Source organism: Lissotriton vulgaris, chromosome 2_1 (genome assembly GCF_964263255.1).
Source record: "Lissotriton vulgaris chromosome 2_1, aLisVul1.2, whole genome shotgun sequence".
NCBI lineage: Eukaryota > Metazoa > Chordata > Amphibia > Caudata > Salamandridae > Lissotriton > Lissotriton vulgaris.
This window is the reverse complement of record NC_141687.1, coordinates 397,697,450-397,711,681: the sequence shown is the minus strand read 5'-3', so window position 1 is coordinate 397,711,681 and position 14,232 is coordinate 397,697,450. Positions and strand designations below refer to the sequence as shown.

General features: G+C 44.3%; 1 protein-coding gene across 1 annotated transcript in view; it reads right to left on the bottom strand.

Moving 5' to 3' along the window:
* KIAA2012 (KIAA2012 ortholog) overlaps positions 1–14,232 on the bottom strand; it is a 598,843-nt gene that overhangs the window by 454,442 nt on the left and 130,169 nt on the right. The window contains exon 6 of the mRNA XM_086954068.1: positions 9,826–10,018. Within this exon, the coding sequence (XP_086810194.1) occupies positions 9,826–10,018 (193 nt within the window). The remainder of the gene's footprint in view (positions 1–9,825; positions 10,019–14,232) is intronic.

The window sequence follows — 14,232 nt, the reverse complement described above, 5'->3', positions numbered from 1 at the left end:
ACCGCCAGCTACGATCGACCAGCCACGCCCTCGCCGCCGTGCCACGCATCCGAAGATCCACCATGGGAGGGAGATCCTTCTCCTACCTGGCAGCCAAGACTTGGAACTCCCTCCCCATCCACCTCCGCCTGACCCAAGACCACCTCTGCTTCAGGTAGCAACTCAAAACATGGCTGTTCGAGCAGTAGCGGACCCCCCACCCCCAAGCGCCTTGAGACCCTTTGGGTGAGTAGCGCGCTATACAAATATCCTGATTGATTGATTGCCTGCATTCTCGGGATGTGTAGCGCGCGAAGTTACCCATGAGGTTTGTCCCGCCCGCTCGCGTCCCCTTATTTCCAGTCACTACTAACGTGTTCGCGAGTTATTCTGTGCCAGATTGCAGTTTCTGCGTGTTCGGCAACTCGATCTTACCGACAAGCATCCTCGCGCACGCGAAAATGCTATTGAGCGCGCGAGAACTACGCTACGCAGCAGTTTGCGGAGTATTCAACAACTTCGCGTTCTCCGCGGAGCGCGGAGTTGCCGAAACTCCGCAAACTCCGCGAACGGAGCGTAGTTCTTCGCCCAGGGTTACTTTTAAGTTCGAAGCAGTTACTACTTTTACCCCCCGATCATGGTCTTCCGATCGCAAATTACTGTATGATTCACTTTATATCGAACATATGAACAACTGGATTCCGGAATTTTTTTCACTTAGCAGAGGCACTGCATCTACGGAAATAGTGTGGGATGCTTTTAAGTGTGGGGTTCGGGGAGAAACACTGAGCTACTCAATAAGAAAACAAAAGGAGGACAGAATGCGAGAAGTATTAGAAATGAAAAATCTAAGAACCCTAGAGATTCAACTCATGCAGGCGTGTAATAAGGGATCATCTACTGATAGTATTACAAAGGAGAAAATGAGCCTGAAAGTCAAGATTCATCAGGGATTTGCCACAAAGTCTGCTCAACAATTTTTTGCCTTTAGGACAGAGGTTTATGAAGTTGGAGAAAATGTTGGCAAACATTTGGCTAAGAGGGCTAAACAGAAAGCGACATCTGCCAGTATTGATAAAATAAATAATATGACAGGAACGACCGTTAATAAAATAGAAGATATTCTGAAAGTATTCAGTGACTTTTACTCCAATTTGTACCCTGAGGATGTTAGGTTAGATTGCTCCGATCAGATCACCCAGTTTCTTGATTCAGCTTTGAACATCACTTTATCTAGCGAGGAGAAGGAGAAATTAGACTTGCCTTTTACATGGGAGGAAATTGAACTCTCTTTAATGTCTTTAGCATCAGGAAAAGCAGCGGGCCCTGACGCTATTCCTCTAGAGTTTTTTAAACAGTTTAGGTCTGTCTTAAAAGTAGAATTGCTGAACTTATGTCTACGAGCGTAACAAGGAAATACTCCTCAATCATGGCACGATTCTATAATTACTTTGTTTCTCAAAAAAGGCAAATCCCCGTTACTACCCTCATCTTTTCATCCTATATCTCTTATAAACGCAGACAGTAAAATTTTCTCTGAAATCCTTGCAACACGACTATCTAATATCATCGCTTCCTTAGTCTTTATTTTTCAACACGGCTTTATCCCTGCTAGAGACACTGCTGATCATATTCAGCGAGTGATAGCATTTCTGGATTGGTCCCAAGCAACTCGGTCTAATGTAGGACTTGTATTCTTAGATGCTGAAAAAGCCTTTGACTGTCTTGCTTGGGGCTACCTCTGGGATCTTCTATCTAGGAAGGGGCTAGGCCCTGGTATTATAAAAGCCTTAAAAACTTTGTATATTGCTCCCAAGGCATATATTCGAATTAATGGGCAAACTTCCTCGCCCTTTTCAATTACCAAGGGCACCCGACAGGGCTGTCCTTGTTCCCCTTTACTTTTTGCCTTTTATATTGACCCTTTAATTAACCGTTTTTTTTTAGAATAAAAAATTAAACCAATTTTTCTAGCCAATGTTAACTATTGAGTGTTAGCTTATGCTGACGATATAGTTATAACTACCACTCATGTTCAGACAGCCCTACCAGCGATTGATGATATTGCTAAGCAATTTGGCCTTTTTTCGGATTACAAACTTAACCTGGAGAAAACACAAATTGTTTGTTCAGGAGATAAACCACCTTCAATTATCTCCACTACTTCAGAAGTTACATATTTAGGAATCAATATCTCCCTACCCATAGAGAAGATACCTGAACGCAATGTAAATCCCATAATAATGCAAATCAACGCTTCATTACAGCGTCTAGACCACTTACATCTATCACTTTACGGCAGACTGAATATTTTAAAAATGTTGATTTTACCAAAAGTACTGTATTTGTATCGTACAATGCCACTAGAATTCCAACCGCTTTGTTTTAAAAACTTAGAAAGAAGTACTTTTCGGTTCTTATGGGGCTATAAACGTCACAGAAAAGCATCAAAGAAAATGATATTGAGTAACGAACGTGGCGGATGGAATGTACCTTATTTTCTTTTTTATTATTTTTCTGCCGTATTACAACATATAACCCCTTTAATCTTGGGAGACAGAGTAGAAGTGCTGAATTTTCAGACTCCATCAATCTACGAAATGATTATGGGGGAGAAAGTCAAAGGCAGCTTTCTGAGGATTGTAGAGCCTAGTTACCATAAAAAAAAAATATAAGATACTGAAGGCGGCTTTTGGAGTCTGGCAAAAAGTTCGAAAACATTTGAAATTACGCAAATTAAATTTTTATACTCCCCTTATACCCAAAGACCTTTTTCCTGAAATTTTTTGTGATTTAACTATGTATAGATGGCAACAGAAAGGAATATGCTATTTGGGAGACTTGTTTAATAATGACCAAATGCTCTCTTTTCAAGATTTAATGAACATAGTCTCTGTGGGAAGAAATGACTTCTTTAAATTTCTCCAACTACGAAGTTTCCTACAGAATCATCCTTTAATCCCCCCAGTTAAAGTCTCATTGTTAGAACTCTTGCAAAAAAAAAACCTGCATAGGAGTTATCTATTCATGCTTAATTCAGGAATATGGAGATGACTTGGGACAATGTCAGCTGAGATGGGCTAACAAACTTGGTATACCTGATGTTGATATTTTGCTTTCAATTAATATGGCTGCAGATTGTTTATTCACAGGGATGATGAAATCTCAACATTTTATGTGTATTCATAATTTGTATTATACCCCTAGTAAAGTTGCTAAGTGGAGTACGACGACAGGTACAAACTGTAGTCGTTGCGGGATATTTGCAGCTGATGAACTGCATATGTTCTTTCTTTGTCCTAAACTCTCTATGTTGTTCCAACACATGGAAAATTTCTTATCTATTATAGTTAAATGTCAGGTTAAGATAACGGCGGAATTGCTGTTACTAGGTATTGATCATACTGTTACTAGGTCAAGTTCAATTTCTTATTTCTTATTTCTTTGCATGGCTGCAGCTAGAGCTTGTATTACTAAGGAATGGATCAGCTCGGATCCGCCGTCATTCTTTATGTGGCGGGAAAAACTACTATTTATGTATAACACTGAATCTGCTATATACAAGTTAAAGGGGGTTAGAAAAAGAGTATTGGGGGAGAAAATCTGGGCACCAATTGCCGAATGGATATAAATCAGTAAGCTGTTAGACTTACATTGACATTTATTTTACAAAATGATATGTACTCGAAGAAAGATTTGTTTTATTTTATGAGCTATGTATTGCTGTATTTCCTTGCAATAAAACAATAAAATAAAAAAATAAAAAGTCAGTCACCTTCGGCCTCGTCCGCTATTGGTCATGGGACTCCTCAGTGAGTTGCAATATCCTTATAGTGTATGCCAGGGGTTCCACTGCCACCCTCTGTTTCACCCATGCCACCCTACGGTACATCAATGCCACCCTCTGGTTCATCATCACTGTAGATTGTGTTATTCTAGACAATGCATACAATAATAAACGCATTGAGAAAATAGTGCTGATGTCTGTGATAGTCCACGTAGGCATGGGTAATTGCTGATTTGGGTAATACATTTAAAATACTTGTAATTAATTATCTTTTCAAATTACCTGCTTGGATTGAAATATATTACATCTCCACACAACCAGTGCTTAATGTGAGCCGGTGGTTTCCGGTGCTCAACAATGGATCTTAATTGGTTTCCAGTGCTCTGCAACAGCACTTAACTGTCAACACCACACTTAGGACAGTCTGCCACATGGTGGCACTGCTCAACTAATTTAGAGAGGAGCAGAACAACGGTTGTTTATAAATACAATATACATTAAAAATTACTAATATCTGCCGCCATAGAAATTCCTTTAGCTTTGGGGACCTCGAATAATCTGAGCTGTAGCACTTGCTGGCAAGAGAGATGGCTAGTAGTTGTTTGGCAGCAATGACAGGAGCGATGGTTGGTGCATGTTGCAGTGGCCTCCTGGTCAGGGCCATGGCACTTAATATTTTACAAATTAAGCACTGCACACAACAACGCCCCTTGGGTGCAGAGGACACCGGGTCTGTATTTAACTATTTATAAAAAATGCTATCCCTGTCCCCTTACAGAAGACCATTAACAAAAAGCATATATAAATTTTATAGTAAAGACCAGGACTCCTGCAGCTCTATTCATTGAGCAAATCATTGCTGCTACCAACATAGAGCCATGCTCACACTCAAGGATATAATTGCAGCACAATCATGGAGAAAACATAATTGACATCTCACAAATTATGTTAAATATAAAAAATTAAAAGATTTACAGGAAGAGCTTACTTTCACTCAAGAAGGTATTATACTAAAAGGTTTGAGAACTGTTATACTTGAGAGCTTGAGGCTACAAGTCATTGAATTGGCACACGGAGGACATTGTGGCATTGTAGCCACTAAGAGAGTCCTCAGAGAGAGAGTGCGGTTTTGTCGCCTTGATGAACGAGTCAAGAAGGAACGGAAAGCATATCACCTCTGTAACTGCCAATGTCCCAAGACAACACAGCATCCACTAAATATGTCTGACCATCCTAAACAAGCATGGGCGAAAATTGCAACTGATTTCTTTGGACCTTTAAACAATGGCAATCATCACATGGTAGTTACGGATGACTACTCACATTTTTCCTCAGTGGAAGATTTATCATCGACTATCCACTGCAAGTCATTGACAGGTCGGATGATATTCTCGCAGCATGGGGTGCTCCCTCCATTTATTAAATCTGAAAACAGTCCCCCCTTAAAAAGCAGAGAACTTTCTTAGTTACGTGAACGTCAAGAATCAGAAAAGCAAACCTCTCTGGCCAAAGGCAAATAGCATTGTTGAATACTTTTTTGACACCCTGTAGAAAGTGATTCGGCTCGATCTCAAGTCAGCCTTATGTCCAGCCCTTCGTGCCTATTGGTCAACCATCCATTCTACAACAGGTGAAAGTCCTGCCACTTTGCTGTTTGGGAAAGCCATTGGTACAAAGCTACCACAATGGACCACGTGCAGAGTAATAGACACTGATGAGATTCATGTCACAGACATTCTCGCAAAAGCAAGATGAAGGCCTACGAAAAAGGAGACTGGGTCCTAGTGAAACAAAAACAGAAATGCAAGACTAGCGCTCTGTTCGATGCTGATCCATTGAGAGTTGTGACCAGTAAAGTACATATGGTGACTGCTCAACGTCCTGGAAAGTCCACCACGAGAGACTCATCACATTTCAAAGATCTGCCTCAATGTCGGCTCCAGAGGTCACAAGTGAGAAAAGTCCACCTAAGTGCCTAAGTCAAGCATCTGAGGTTACATCTTTGATGCCCGATGAAAGTGCAACTCTTTCAACTCATTTGACTCGATCTGGAAGATTGGTGCGAGCACCTCGATGACTCATTGAGGAACTCTAATGTATAAATGTTTTCAGCACTTTTTTAACAAAGAGGGAGATGTAGTGTTGTGTGATCATGTGCAGTAGGACCCTTGTGGTCCTCGGTTGACGCCTTACAAAGTTACGTAATATGTTGGGAGGTAATTGGGTGTGTCTGGGTGTGATCAATAAAGTTTATGATGTATTGCGCTCAGTTAAACATTGCAGATCGAAGAATAAAGATGTTTTATAAAGCGCTGTGTGTGGTGTGGTCATTTGCATGCTCCAGAACTGGGATGGACGTGACACACCCAACCTGGGAATAAGCCCTAAAAAATAAATATTTCAATACTCAATGGGAAGAACAATGTTATGTTGAATAGCACGACGCAGATGCAGCTTTTCAATTGAAGTAATTTTATTCAGCAGAGATGAAACCCACACCACAGCTTTGCCAGACACAGCTGGACGAACTACCAAACTGTCCCCCAAGCATTGTGACATCACATTGCAACCAAAGTACATCATTAAGATATGCAGTCGCAGCCTTAGCTGAGACAACCTAATTACATCACAACAGACACATGCATGGTGCAACCTGTAGGGAAATTCTCACTTAGAGCAGTTTCCACTTCCCCCGCTCTTGCCTCAGGTGATTTCGCTCACTCACTGGTTCACTCAGTGACTTTCATCATTAAGACTCCAGCAGATGCCTGAGATGTTTGTCACCTCAGTATGATGAACTAACTACGGAGAGCTGACAAGTTGGCCGGCACTGATCCTCAGCCTGGCCTTAAAGACACACGTGCACTGGCCTAATGGACATGTGCTCGCATAGCGCGGTAGACGTCATTAACCTACTGAACTATTTTGTTAGAAGTGACACAGCAGAACACTCACTAACATGATTTCCAGCTCATGACAGTCACCATAGTCTTGGCACACAGTTGTGTTGGCACAGTTTATATTCCTGCTAAGTTTCTAATGCACCACCCTCCCGGGGAATTGGAGAGAGCCAGACCTGTCACCTCATCCACACCTCAACGTGTAGAAAGGGGACAGAGAAAGGCGCAAGAGCAGGAGCCGCTTCAGGGGAAGCAGAACTTTGAGAAGTTCACTCACACAACTTGGTAGATGTTCTTATGACTACAGAGCATGCGTACTGTGTCCAATTAGGGACCACGGTCACCTGACAGTTTAAGACTGAAGTACTTAGGCAAAGTTATGGGATGCCTAAGGAAACAGTACGGGCTGCTGCGGGTCAGGATTGAAATGCATTGCCAGCTTGGCTTGTCGGGTCCAGTACTTGGATAGAAGGGGTACTGAAGGGCAGCGGTTACCCGCACTGTGGGATGTCTGTGTGTTACATTGTGGGCGTTGCTGGAAGGAGTGAGTTTAAAATGTAGGAAAGAGGTACATTGACAGATCAGCATGTTTGTGTGCGAGTGTTATATTCGATTAGCATGGGCACTGCGGAATATGATTGGTTGCACTGACAGAGCTGTGTGTAGCATGCAGTGCGGAAATGAAGAGATGCAGCAGGACTGAGGTGCATTAGCAGAGCTATGTGTTTGTATCAGTGCTGCGTTATCGGGGGTGCTCCAGGCTAGGACCGAGGAACATTGACAGAGCTGATTGTGGTATGCAGTGCAGGACTGATGGGATGCTGCAGGGCTTAGGTGCATTAGGAGAGCTATGTGCTCGTAATACGTTATCTGGGGTGCTGCAGGCCAGGACTGAGGTGCATTGACGGAGCTGTATGTAGGGTCCAACGCTGGATTACCCTTTCAAGGTAGAGGTTTACTGGCAGAGCTTTTCGTGTGCTCCTGTGCTGAAAAAAGCAGGTTGCGCTGACAGACGTTTTAGTGTTTTTGACATTGGCTCCTACCTAACACCACTGGAGTTCCTGCAGCAGCCACACCTACAAATGGTCAATTTTGCTCTTGAGTTCTCTTCCTGTGGAGGTTCCTGCAGGACTTTCTTCCTCACCCAGTGGTCCTTCGTGCTCTTCTCACCTTATGGTTGCTGATGTATTGTTCTCTATAGTTTGTCATTCCCGCTACTGTCTCCTCATGTCTAACTTCCTGCAGCAGTGTTCTCTTTGCCTGGAGAGCCCCGGCGCAACATGTGCATCTTTAGCTAGAATTTCCTGCATGAGTAACATCTTCCTGCAACGTGAGGCTGTATAGAAAGTTTGCCAGTCCTGGAAATACTGGGACCCACCAGTCCGCCTCACTTGCAGGTTATGCTGCGGCTTCACATGACAATACTGGCCCAGCCTTGCCCCACCCTACGCCTCACCCTGAGGATGAAAACCACGCAGCTGCGAGCCATGCAAAATTTCATCAGATACGCGCCGGTGGGAGTTACTTTAGAAGTACGTTGCAGACAGACCCTGCTGTCGGCAAATGTACTGTGTGAAAAGGGTCCCCTGGAGCTCGGGCCCCCCCGCAATGGGGGCCTGTGTTACGCCCCTGAAGGAACCCCTTCCGAGTTGGAATTATCACCGGAATTAGGAGACTACTTGAAACTGACCTCCGCCCTGAAGAAGTTGCGGGGTAATCCTCTGTAACAGCGACGAAACACGTGTTCGCTAAGAAGGTTTAAAGATCTTGAATTAAAGACATCTGAAAATATAAAGGCAAGCATCATTGTGATATTTAATGTAACTTCCTGTATTTTACTTTGAACGTGTGCAGAGGATTTGTATATATAGCATAAGTGGTCTGCTGGCCACAAAAGTGGGGATCTGGTGGTTTTTCCCTATGTTATGCACCGTACCAGATTACCTCCTTCCTTGCTGGGCCCCATCACTCCCCCTAAATCTTTGGTAAAACACCTGGGAGTTTGGTTGGACTCCACGCTGAGCTACCAAACTCACACCAAAAGAGTAGCAGCTACGTGTGTTGGCCTACTGAGAAGCCTTAATCCCATTCTTGGGTTCTTCGATCCCAAAACACGTCAGCTCATAGTCCAATCCATCATCCTCTCCAGGCTGGACTATGCTAGCGTCCTACTGTTAGGCGCTAATAAAGCAGAGACAACTAGGCTTCAACGAATTCAGAATTCTGCGGCCAGGGCTATAGTTGGCCTTCCAAGAAGATGCTCTGCTAGAGCCACCATACGAAGACTCCACTGGCTCCCAGTGGAAGCTCGAATCCAATTCAAGGCCCTTACCACTGCCTTTAAAATCCTCAAAACTGATGGCCCTGTACTCCTTCGCCCGCTTCTATCACCCTACACCCCCCAGCGCAACTTGAGCTCCCTAGGTCAACATCTAGTAGTGGTTCCCCGCACGAAACTCTGCCGTGTCGGGGGTCGCTCTTTCAGAGTTTTAGGAGCAAAACTCTGGAATTCCCTTCCCCCGAACATCCGCCGCCTTGACAATCTGTCCGCTTTTCGCAAGGCAATAAAAACTCACCTGTTCCCACTGCCTTAAACCCTTGACCTCCCCCCCCTCTCAGTAGGTTATGCTATGGTTTCTCAGCGCCGGGACGCCCCGTTGCAGGGGCAGCTGTCACGCTTCAACAAACTCGTAACATAACATAACCTGCCCAACCTGATTTGTACTTGTGATAGAACTTAGAGCGCCATCTTTGCCTATTGCTGACCACCGACTGTATAACTAATATTTTGTGTATTGTTTTGTAGTTCAAACAATCAGAAATGCTTAGGCTGAGCTCCCTGGCTTCCAGTAATGACTACATAGGGGCTCTGGATTCAAATAATGATTTAGTAGCGGTCCCCTGGCTCCAGTAATGAATAAATGGGGTCTACTGAAGTCAAAAGGTTAAGACGCATTGATCTAATACATTAATTGTATAATACTGATTCTGCAAAAATACAGACATGGATTTGAGTGTATGGGCTCCTACACTTTAATTTTGATTCAAATTTGTTTTGATCCAAATTTAAATATGAATGCAATCAACATTATTAAGTCACAGATCTCTTGCCAGTGGTTCAATATAATTTAATAGGAGGAATTCTGAGCTATACCTTACCATACTCGGATTTTTTTCGGCCAGGAAATGGGCCCCCATAGAAAGTTGTATGGCATTTTCTAGTCTGGCGCGGAGAAGTTTGAAAAGGAATGTTCCCAAATGAGGGGGCTTGAGTTTTGGATTTTATTTCCATATGTTCTTGATTTTCCCCTCTGGAATGTTCTTCACTGTGCTCAAATTCCATGGGCGTTACCTGGGGACAAACCTACAAACAAAAGTAATATGTTTAAAAGTAAATATCAATCACTGGAATATCAATAGGTCTGGCTTATAAATGAAAGTGTCTCCCAAACCATTGATGGTTTTAGGCACCTAATATGTTGACCATTCTTCCACCCTTTGACTCATTCTTTCATTACACCACACCACTCAGATACTGTGTTTTTGTGGTTGGTGTAAATCTGATCAGTCGTTTTTTGCTATCAAAAAATGTGTTGAGTGAGTGAAGATGGGGTAATTCCCTTAAAATATCTTATCATGTGACTTCAGAAACATGAAAATCACAAATCCTGTCAGAGATGTTATTGGGTGATTATAAGCTTGTATTTATTTTTTTCAGCCATCTTGAATTCTCTTGTTTAATAAAACTTATTATTAAAATCAAGCGCTCTCTGTCCCATCCAGGTAATTGCCATGCGGTGCCTGGCCAGGACTAATGCCAGATGCAAAAGATTGATATGACATTTTCTTGCCTTAGGTCTTCTAATATTGCCGATAGACAGCACTGCGGTGTGTGGTCAAATGGTATAGGAATGGCTCTCTGGATCTGAGTCCAGAATCCCGGCACCTCCCAACACTGTCAGGTTAAGTGCATGAAATCAGCCACTCTAACACCACGTCTAGGGCAAGCATCTGCACTGGAAGGGAATACGTCTTACGGAGTCTTACGGAGACTTGGCTCTCTCAGGACTCCGTTGCTATTCCGGCCCTGGCCCTAACCGCTGGCTATGCTCTGAACAATCTGAACAGAACAGCTGGGAGAGGTGAGGGCATTGCAATATATAAAGTTGCCTACGCCTGTAGTCTCATCCGGGGAAAACTTTCTCGACTGTGAAAGCGCACTTTTTAACATTGCACTGACGGGCAATTTCACATTTTCTGGGCTGCTAATCTACCGTCGGCCAGGCCCTTCCAGTGTATTTAGAGAAGCTTTTGCCAATGCTGTCACCACATTAGTACTTAAAACAGCAATTTTAACATTTTAGGAGACCTGAATCTCCGTCTGGAATCACACTGTGATCCTGATATCAACAACTTCGTATGTGGAATGGCAGCTTGTCAACTGTCTCAACTGGTCCCGGGGCCCATGCACCGGGCTGGCCATCTCCTCGACCCCATTTTTTTCCAACATCCCGTCCTTAGAGTTTCAGGCCCTCCTCCCTATGACATGGACCGACCACTCCCTTATTTCTTTACTTATATGCCTAGCAGGATCTAAATCACAGCCCCACCGCAATCCTTTGAATAAACGCCCTTGGTACAAACTAGATCCTGCCATCTTCCGGGTTGTCCTAAACAGTCAGAGACCTGAACTGCCCACTAACATAGAGGCAACCAACAAATCGTTTCTGGACTGGGTCACTAAAGCACTGGACAACTAAATTCCTGCCAAATTGACCTATCCTAAAAGTAAGTGGGCCAACACTTGGGTCCACGATTCTCTGACTTTAGCGAGGAAGAATTGTAAAGTCCTGGAACGAGCCTGAAGACGGTCCCACAAAACCATAGCCAAATCACGGTACAGAAACTCGATCAAAGCCTATCATGAACTGGTCCGGAAGGCTAGGGCTTCATATTTTGCCAATAAAATAAACACGAGTAGCAACCCCACCAAAACTATTTTTCTCTCCTAAAAGACATGGTGATAAGTAATGGCCAAATTCTTCATCGGCAAGGTCAAGTGTATCAATGGCAGTTTCTGCCTAGAGAGTATAGATCTGGACCCCCTTGTGGGTTCTCCCTTGTCTTCTCTCTTTCTTCCTTTCCCCCTATCTCCTTTGAAGCCCTCGCAGCCTTGTTTACCAAGGTAAAGTTGAGGTCTCAGGACAATTCTCTCAGACCCGACCTCTATAAAGTTCCAGCAGTGTCTCCTACCAGGGTTCTTTAACTGACAAATCTGTGTCTATCCTATGTAATGATCCCAGAATCTTGGAAACACGACAAAGTTATCCCTCAGCTGAAAAAAACCTACACTGGAGGCTTCAAGGGCTGAAAATTTCCATCCGATTTTCCTGCTCCTGTTCCTTGCTAAAATAGCAGAATCGAAGGTAAACACTATCTTAACTCAGTTCCTGGAACTCAATTCGATTCTGTACCCCTCTCAAAATGGTTTCAGGCCTAGGCATAGTACGGAGTCTACTCTGCTTGTGGTCACTGTGCAGCTGCGGGCCTCTCTGGACAAGGGTAGAACCTCGGTGCTGTTTCTGCTCAACCTGAGCATAGCATTCAACACAGTCTCCCACATCCTGCTAGACCGGTTGCGGGAGATCAGCATCGGGGGCAAAGCCCTCTCCTGGTTTTCGTCTTTCTTGGCCAATAGGACTTTTCAAGTCGTCTCTCCACCTTTCCATTCCCACATCCACCATCTACGCTGTGGCATCCCCCACGGCTCAGCATTGAGTCCTACCCTGTTCAATATCTACATCTGGCCATTGGATCTGGTACTAAAATCTTGTAACATCTCCTTGGTGTCATATGCAGATGACATGCAACTGGTGTTCTCCTGCTCCAATGATCCTTGTCAGGACACCGTGAAATTTCAGGAGGATCTGTCACCATCTCTGGTTGGATGGCAGCCAATTCTCTTCAATATAACTCCACTAAGTCAAAAATCCTTTGCTTAAGTAGAGACACCCACCTTTGAAGTAGCCATTGGTGGCCTCCCGTGCTTGGTTCACCCCCGTGCCTAAACCTGCTGCTACGAACCTGGGTGTCTGAGTGGATAGCACCCTCTCTTTTGACACCCACGCTAAATCAGTAGAAGGCACCTGTTTTGGACTGTTATGGGGCCTAAAACCCATTTTAGGACTCTGATTCTCACACTCGTCAGCTGAATGTCCAATCTATTGTCCTGGCTAGGCGGGAGTACTGCAATGCCCTGCTCCTTGGCTCTAATAAGTCAGAGATCAAAAGGCTCCAGCATGCCCAGAACGCTGCAGCCCGTACTCTGTTCGTGCTTCCTGAGCATTGCTCTGTCTCTAGCCTCCTCCGCTGGCTACACTGGCTGCTAATAGAGCAAAGAATTCCCTTTAAAGTTTTTGTATCATTCACAAAATTATTTCGGGGCCCTGTCCGAGTGATCTGTGTTTTCCTTACGTATCTACCCTTACCTTGCGCTCAGTGGATCTCCATCTGGCCAGGGTGCCCTGGATATGCAGGGCTAGAGCTGGAGGGTGCTCTTTCAAGGCTTTCGCGCCCGCCATTTTGAACTCTCTGCCTCTTCCCACCTGATGCACTTCTGACCACTGGTCCTTTAGAAGGACCCTGAAGACTTGGCTATTCTCTGATCATTAGTTGCCTCCGCCTTCCCACTCCACATCGCTGGCTTTGGCACTGGGATGCCTCATTGCTGGGACAGCCTTGCGCTCTATAAATATTTTAACATAACAAAGGAGGTGTAAGCCCTTAGGGGTCAAGTAGGTCCTGTGCAGAAACTTAAAGTGCACTAACTTAAATCTGGCATTACAGGAGACGATCTAGGTGAGCCTGTTAACTCTAGCTCCAGTCTGACTCAGAAAATTGAGTGTGCAAGTCTATGTCCGAGGCAAGCGGGGAGCATGAGGGAGAGTTTGCTAAATCAGAGATCATGACCTTATATAACAACATGAACACGTGGGTGCCCGTGCCGCAGGTCAGTAGGATCCCCAGAGTCTGTGAAGGGGGTGGAGCAGATGGGAAGTATGACCAGACTTTCCTGTCTATATTCGGCAATCCCGCATTTTGTAGGAATTAACCGGGTCCAAGGGAGAAGGTGAGGCGTTCCTCCCCGAATGGGAGGAAATTCTCATTTAGGTACAGGTCCCCAAGGAGTTCACATCCACCATCTCGCCACATTTGAAAGGTCATAATGTCCATTAATTGTCATACAGGTTTCAGGATCCAAAGTGGGAGTTCTTAGTGGAAGGGGGAACGTTTTAGTACAGTCCGGCCATATTTATGCCATTTGTCGCCATATGTCTGACTATTTGTGGGCCATCTTACAGGAGTCCTGCGCCCTTCAATTGAGAGTTCAGGTAAGCGGTACATCTCTATTCTACCAGTTAGTAAATGATTTACACAATTGTCTGTGGGTCTAACCAACAAGCCACATGCTGTAGTTAGGCAGCAAAATAATATGAATCAAGTCATGGGGTCTCCAGACCTCCCTCGTCGTGCTGTCTGGTCAGTATCGCAAGGGCCACCCTACTA